General features: G+C 34.9%; 1 protein-coding gene across 1 annotated transcript; it reads right to left on the reverse strand.

Annotated features, from left to right (window-relative positions):
* Positions 1-245: 245 nt before the first annotated feature.
* On the reverse strand, positions 246-2,848 carry LOC131163814 (large ribosomal subunit protein eL21z/eL21y). The gene is made up of 2 exons (XM_058120584.1): positions 2,454-2,848; positions 246-702 (listed from the first exon to the last, which is right to left on the reverse strand). Exons 1-2 carry the CDS (start codon positions 2,688-2,690, stop codon positions 445-447), a joined length of 495 nt encoding a protein of 164 aa, XP_057976567.1. The 5' UTR covers positions 2,691-2,848; the 3' UTR covers positions 246-444.
* Between the last annotated feature and the right edge of the window lie 5,880 nt (positions 2,849-8,728).

The following is an 8,728-nucleotide window of genomic DNA, read 5'->3' on the forward strand; positions in this document are numbered from 1 at the left end:
AGAGGGGAAATAAAAAATCGGCAAAAATAATTCTCCTGCTAAGGAGCTCTGCTTGTCAATCCGGAGGAGAATCAAACAGGCTTTCTATAATGAGCTGGATTAGGGCAAAACCAAATGGAACTCTCAACACCAACAGACCAAGTCGAGGGGAAAAGAACACTAATTTTTAATTTTAGGTTCTCAAACAGCCACTAGAACTTAATTTTCACTTGACAAAGCTCCAATAACATCAACAATTCCCAATATTGGCAGAAAAATCATAACTATTCAAAAACGAGAGCAGATTGTTTCTCCACACAATTGTCAAACAAATAAACTACTGCTTTGATGAAATTGAAAAGGGCAACTCACGGATTGAAATAAACATTCATTTACTAGTCCACACTGCCAATGTTTGCAGATGACATAAAACAGACGAGAACAAAATTAGACAAAACACTCAACCTAATAGCCGCCCTTGAGATCATTAACGACATCATACGGGATTGGAGTAACGGTTTCCAGGGTTGCAGCTTCCACCATGAAACCAGGTTTGGGGCCCTTTGGCTGCCTCTTTGTGCTGATAGTTTCACCTTTTGCCTTAGCCTCAGCTTTCAATTGATCATTCTTCAACTTCCTCAGCCTGAATTCTTCAGTGCACCTCGAAGGCTGCACATGCTCCACTCGGACATGGATCCTTTTCCTGATTATCCGATTGCCGACCTGGATTCATGTACATTGACAATACCTTAGCTTCATATATTTTACATCACCAAATTTGAGACAGATGCACAAACAAAAAAGAGATGGGGCATAAAAAGAAGATTCAACTTCCCATTGATAATACATGTTGAATATGTCCTCCTGCTGCATTAATATAATGGCACAATCTTGTACACACCAAGCCAAAATTGTTGACAAAAACCATATGCTGCAAATATGATTTTAGTAATATGCTCATATTCATTAATATTTATTTCCACAATTTCACTCCAACAAGAACTCCATATAAAAATGTTTCTAAAATTTACTTAGTAATCCATATACCATTGAGAATTCAGGTAAGTGAGCATTTTGCATTCAGATAGGTGTACTTGTCTGATATCTATCTTAGTAGACAAAAGCACACCAAATTTATTGAAATGATTTGCTGGCAAGGGAAAAATGAAGTTTATTAGGTAAATGTGCAAATAATCAATATATTACCGAGAGACGGTTAGACATGTAAGATAAAATGTCTAACAGAAGTTCACACTCAAGTATTTGTGAAACAGAAATATACTTTCAACAATAATGCTCACAGAACCTGGGCATGACCAGTATTTCAATTTTGAGGCACCAGGGCATGACCAGTATTTCAATTTTGAGGCACCACACACTATGTTGGACAATATTGACTGGGTGTAGAATTGAAGGATTTCCACTCCACCCCCCACCCCCCCCCCCCCCCCAACACACAAATATGGTTTCAGAGGGAATGAAAAAGTCAATCCAAAAATTACCCTCACATTCTCTCCTACTACATTTTTAAAAAACAAGCCTATAGAAAGTCATATTACTGCCTTAAGGCTATACATTAGCCTCCATTGCAACTTGGAAACCATGAAATGTAGCCTTCCATCGCATCTTGGAAACCATGAAGTGAGAGAGCAAATAAAATATATAGCGACTTAAAGTGATATTTTTTTCTTAACTTCACATGCAATTGACCTTTGATTTTTCATAATTTTCCAACATATTTGAATAAACATTCATTGCAAACAGTGCTTGAGATGAAGAGAAGATATGATGAAAACTTCATTTCCTTCTTGTTTATTTCCCACTGCTCAAACAGGGCCCAAAAGAACAAATGAATGCCAATTACGTATCATTTTGTTTCACCTAAAGGAGAAGCAGCACACACAATGCAAGCATAAAATGCATACACGTTAAAAACTTTAAAGTTAGAAAGAGAGGATGGATAGACATGGAATGGTACTCTTTAGCCTTTACAGGGAAAAAAATGTACTCAAAGAGGCGGGGAAGTTCAAAAGCTCTTCCATTTCGACATCTAAACCACCAACCATGTTATACCAATATTCCAATTGATAAATAATGTTACATAATAATCGCACTACATTTTCTTCCCACAATCAGAAATCAAGATCCAAATGCAGCAAAATAATTAACACAGAAACAGAATATAACACCTAGAGAGCCAGACGTATATTTGCAAATAAAAGCTAACATCATAAACAGATGAAACAAGGATCGATTATTAGCAATTAAAAAAGGAATGAAGACATACAGATAGAAACAACTGAAATCGACCCTGATTCATAAGGTCAAGGAAGCACAGAAACCAATAAAAACCAACTATTATAATATCCCCACACATCAAACACTGAAATCGAAATTCAAAACAAGCCATTAATAGATCAAATGTATCGTCTGCATCGGCATAAATGAAGATTGACCGAGAGGGAGAGAGTTACCTGTTTGTTCACTTCCACGCCGATGGCGCGTTTTGTGACGTTCCAGACCCTGCCGGTTCGGCCATGGTAGAATTTATGGGGCATTCCTTTGTGAACGGCGCCGTTAACCTTAATATCAACGTAATCGCCGATGCGATACGTCTTCAGGTAGGTGGAGAGAGGGATATAACCCTTCTTCCTGAAGGGACGGGAGAAGAGATCCCTCGTCCTCGACCTCACTCCATGACCCGCCGGCATCTTCTCTCTCTCTCTCTCTCTCTCTCTCTCTCTCTCCCCCTCTCTCTGTGTGGAGTGAAACGAAGCTTCAAAACCCTAGTCCCAGCCCTTATATACAGAGAAGGTTTAGGGCAGGGATTCTACATTCATTTCCAATTTTGCCCATTTGCTTTTATAACGGAAGTGGTTTCATTAACATTTTTTTTTAAAAAATTCTAATTTCTATAATTTCATTTAATTTTATAGCAAGTTGTTTCCTATTCTAATTTCTATCCTTAATTCTACATTATTCAATTTAATTTAAGGTTATTGCGAAAACAACTTTATCTTTTTTATTTATTATCTAATCAATATTTTTGCAAATGCCTTGGTCTTCGTATATCTAAAAAATATTGTGCAAATTGTTTTTCGAAATACAGAAAAAAAAATACATATTTCAAACAACTATCTCACTAAAAAAAATGTATGATATTGTCTCTCCATACGAACTAAATACCATTGAGCTCAAAATCAAATAATCTTATACAAGTTAAAGAAAATCTCAAAATGTCTCCCGCCATTGAGCTGAACACATGATTTTTATAACTACAACTTTGTCAATAATATTAAATATTATTATATCAAGAAACCTTAACAAACTCAATTTCAATTTCATTAGTTTCATGGTATCCTAGAAAAGACCTCCATTACTAACTTGTCTCGAATTGTTTTGAAAGCTACAATCTATGTTAAGTTCCATCCATCAACAAAGGAGACTATTAAGTAATTCACTATATGTTATTTGTTGTTGCCTTAAGTCATTAGCAAGTTTAAAAGCATTTCTATAACTCTTTGTTAGTCTTTTAATCTCCAAAAGTTTGGCATCCATTTTAGATCGAATTCCTTCATTAGTTCCAAGATCCTTGGTTTCCATAAAATCTAGCAAATAATGATGAAGTTTCTACCATGTATACAAGTCGAAGTTACAAAGAGCTCAACATTTTCATTAAATCCATCCTTCTACATATCTTATAAGAGCTTGAAGCAAAGAGCTCCTATTTCCTTCGATAATCATTTGTTAAGCTAGATACACATAATTGGGGCTAAAAATTTGTACCATTTACTTGCAAGGGATCAAGCAATTGTATTGCACGCACAAGCCCATTGTGCCAATGGCGTAGCCAGGATCTTGGCTTTTATATTTGGTTGAATGTTTGTTGACATAAACTACGAATCTAATAACCCCTTATTAGAAAATGATCGGCGTTTTTAACCTTAAGATTTACATAATTCCCAGGGATGTGATGGGTAAAATATAAAAGAGGGCTCCTTTCTAACTAAAAGTCATACAACAAAGAAATATGGTTCCCACATCCAACTTTGAAATTGAAGCCATTTTTAAGAAATCAATGCTTTTAACAATAAGTTTCCATACATGAGGGTTTATAATTGGAGGATTATGGTGAAACAGAGTACTTCCTTTCAAATAATTGGTCTTCATGAGATTTATCTTGGGCTTGTCAACATTAGTTAACAAATCAAATAATAATTTCCTAACATGACTATTATTTAGCTAAGCTTGTCTAAGGCCCAAGTATCCTTCCTTTTTAAGTCTAATAATCGTTCTTCAATTCACCAAATGAACACCTTATTGCAAGATGATAATATGAAGTATTTTGGTGATATTGTCAATGAAATAACAAATTATTTGTGGTAACCAAGTGGTTTACATAGAATACACTCATACAGAAGTTTATATAGATTGCATATAGAACTGGACTTGCAAAATTTAATAAATAAGCATTCCAAGTCAACAAATTTTTATGCATTCAAATGAAGATGTATTAGCACCTATCTCTTTTTCATTTTCCAAGTGAAATTGGAACCACTTAAATAATTACCCAAATTATTATCAAACTAGAATAAGCATCGAAAGCAAATTGGTCTCACAAGCTTTGAATTACCAGGGCGAAACCATTGTCTTGCTTTTGGTAAAGCTTACTTTGAGATCCAAAGCATTGCAAAATTCGTTACTTGTAGATGTAATGGTAAGAGCTTGTGCTTTTGTAGCTTTAGCAAATAAAAGCATATTATCTACAAATAATAAATTTTGTGTCTCCCTCGACTACATTGACCCCATGTTTGGAAAGGTCTTAAATTTAGAGTTGTATTGGATTTGGATAAGATGATGTATAAAATTATATTGAAATTTGTCTGAATCCACCCAAATCCAAATCCAAGGTTCAAAATTCATGCTCCCAAACACTACCTAAACTAGTTTTCCCATATAATGAATTTTTTCCCATAGAGTAGCAAATAGTTTTTCCATCCTAAGAAAAAAGATAGGAGAAAAAGGATCTTCTTGCCTTAAACCACATTTTAGAAAGAAACTTGGAAGCTTGACACTAACTATATATTCTAATGCAGTTCATGATTAGGAAAGCATGCTTTGTATGAAACAAAACTCAATCAAAGTTATTTCTTAAAAATCTCATTTTACTGTCATCGACAACGAGCTGGCGTAGCTCATTTTGGTTGTCAACAAGTTTGGTGACCATTTGAAAATCAAATAAGTGCATTGGTTCTCTAACTTACCAATTTGTTTTTTTAAAAAATAGAGCTGCGGCTTTATTTTAGTTTTGAAAAAGTAAAACAAAGGAAAACCTTGTGCGAGGAGATTTGGGTTCAGGAGTACCATTGTGAATAGAGAAGGTAGCCCCTTAAACTCCTTTTAAATGAAATTTTAAAAACTACCGCCCAATAACACCTATTCTATGAATGTTTACCATATTTACCTTGTCTCTGTGTGTGTGTGTGTGTGTCTTTTTGAAAGCAATTTTCTAATGACAAAGTAATTTTAGAATATAGGAAACAAGTTGTAGCAATGGTTAGTTGATTGTGTGCAGAAACTAGTCAACCACTTGCTACAAATTTTGTCCTCCTTTACTCCTTTCATACCTTATACCTCTTTTGAAAGGGTTTTATTAGAATCCTCGTAAAGGACTTAACCTCATGGAGACTTTACTATTTTATGTCATTTCAAAACAAACATATATTCATGAAAATTTTAAAAGAAATAAGAGAAATGGCGAAAAAATAGAAAGAAGAAAATAAAAGAAACATAGTTTTTCTTCTTGGTATGGCTGAGTCTACACTTGTAGATTGCTTATATATTCTCTAAAAGGAATAAAGTCATTTGCAATTCATCAAAACATTTTCAAAAACAAAAAAGAGTTTAGAAAAAATTTTGATAGATCATTTGAAAATTCTTAAAAACACTTGAAGTTTTAATTAAAAAGTTTCCAATAATTCTTTGACCTTTCATAAACTCCCTGCAAAGGCAATGTCTTGAAATCAAGTTTAAGTTTTAAAATGAAACATTCTTCCACCCTATAAGCCACTTCATAGGTGATTACTTTGAAAAATGTCATCTTACTTCCTTTGAAAAAAAGTCTTATTTTTTAGTGGAAAAGCCATAAACTCATCTTGAAACTCATTTTTAAAAGACTTAAAATCACATAAGAATGTCCAAAAGCTGCATCATGGACATTCACTTGAGAATTTTAATTTTAAAACTTGACATCCTTTTAAAACACCTTAGAAGATGAACTTTTAGTTTTTTTTTTATGGAAAAACCATGAAATCACATTACAAATTCAATATACAAACTCAAACATACACTCTAAAGAGTGTTTAGACTCATAAACTTCACAAAAAGCCAAAGAAATTTATGATAAAATGGCCAAGAAAATGGCATCTAAACAAGTTGGTCAACCGTATACTATAACCAACAGCTACTTTTCTTAACAACCTACGAGGGTGATCAACCGCTCCTACAAGCCAATTGATCGTCTGCATATTCCCTTCTTTAAAAGTGCAAGTTCGATGCAATGTTGTACAATTCCTTTGTAGATTAGTATGTAAATTCATTCCAGATAGATCCTAGATGACATCTTTTTTCAAGTATTACCTGAATTCATGCAAAAATAACAACAAAACAAATTACACGATATCATAAATGTTTTTCATTAATAATCAAGATAACACATAAAAGCAATAAAAATATGGCAATAGGATTGACCTTAGCATTTGAACATACCACAAAGTCTCCCCCAACAAGTCTCAAATTTTGAATTTTGAAATTCCAAATTAAAAAAAAAAAAAATGACTACCAATCAATAACTACCCTAGCCATTGCTTGACATGTGACAACTACTATAGTGCAAATTGCTGATTGCCAATGTGCAGCAAAAACCACAAATCAAATCAGAACAAGCAATGCAGCAACCAACGATGAGCAATACGTAAATAATCAATCACAAAGAGAATAAAGGAAAGCAAATAATCAAAGACACAAGAATTTGTGTGGTTCGGCAATGTGTCTACATCCACGAGAGCAAGCGGCTGATTTTCACTATCAATTATCAAAGCTTACATCAAGGGTTACAAAATATTGTTTATATATTAACTCTATGCATACAGAAGGCTTATAAACTTATCTAAAATACTCATGTAGTAAATCTCGGAGGAAAATCCTTCAAATCCCCCAATCTACTGATACTCCCAATTCAAAATCCTTGTTGAGTGGCGAACAATACCATCTATAATTTCAGCACAACTGTTGATAGTTTAATATTGAAATTGATTCCTGCAGTTTGAAACTGTTGACTGTTATCTCCCTAGGGTGAACTATCGATCATACTGTCGACCAAATAGTCGACGGTTTCTTCCTGCAGCCTACTTCATTGTTCTTTGCTTCATACACAACAAGAAGACAAAGAAGGAATTAATAAGAACAAATAAAACAACAAGCAGTCAAATTCAAGTTAAGAAAACCATATTTTTTCATGCATTTAAAATAGGATTGGATAAGGACTTAATCATGCAAATCATACGAATGCAAAGAGAATGATTAGAAACCCTAAAACAACAAAACCAATGGGGAACCCTAGCTACCATCCAAAAGAGTTGCAGTTGTTGTGTGTATGTAGTTGCTATTTGCCGTGAACATACCATGGCTACAACCCCTTTGCTACGATATTTCAAGCCTCCAATACCCGTCTACCCTTATAAAAAAATTAGGGTTTTCATGGAAGCTCCAGCCACCACCTATGGCCTATCTTTCAACACCATACTGGCTGCCCATTAAAACTAAACTCGAACACAACAACCTTTATTTGCAATTGTTGTTGCTGCTGCTGTCTTGCATGGTTACAACCCATTCTATCCAGCCTAAACCTAGACCCAACTACCTCCAACCTCACAAACATAGCTAGGGTTTCTTTGGAAACTCTAGGAACCTAATATAGCCTTCCCCAACTTCTTTCTACCTTTGTTGGCTGTGAACAAGCAAAAAAAAAAACCCAACTGTAGCCCTTAAAAATTGTAGCTACTACCTTACATCTTGTTAGAATTGGTGTATTCCTAAGAGGGGGGGTGAATTGGAATTTTCAAATTTATCACCTAGGTTAAATAAAATGCTCGTATAAAACAACCTAGGGTTGGTCTATATAATTCCAAATGCGCAGATATAAAAGATATGTGGAAATTTAAGTTAAGCGCATCATTCACATAATAACATACGCGTGCGGTAAATGTAAAGTGCAGAAATGTAAATAAACACACGATATGTTATTGAGGTTCGGCCAACAGTGCGTACGTCCCCGCCTCAAGCTCGCAAGCTAGAGGATTCCACTAATAGCTCACTTAAGGGTGGAGCGGCACCGTTTACAACCAGGTCAAATTAACACAGGGCTGACCTCAACCTTAACCAGGTCAATTAGCGGGGCTGACCTCAACCTACACGCCTTAACAAGACGACGCACCTAACTTTCCTAACCGGGTCTAAGCCAATCCGAGACTATTCCAGGGCTAGTCTCCCTCTTCAGGCCCGTGCCTGGAAATACAACAAATGTGCATTACAATGAAATGGTACAGTGATTGTGCTTTCAAGTAAAGCAGATATGTACCCAAATTCGCGCAATAATATACACCACAAATATGAAATAATTTGTAAGCTCAGTGTGGTCTAAGATGTCAACTCTCAAATAGATTTACTATCAGTGTAATGCGTAGGTGAG

Source organism: Malania oleifera, chromosome 9 (genome assembly GCF_029873635.1).
Source record: "Malania oleifera isolate guangnan ecotype guangnan chromosome 9, ASM2987363v1, whole genome shotgun sequence".
NCBI classification, from domain to species: domain Eukaryota; kingdom Viridiplantae; phylum Streptophyta; class Magnoliopsida; order Santalales; family Ximeniaceae; genus Malania; species Malania oleifera.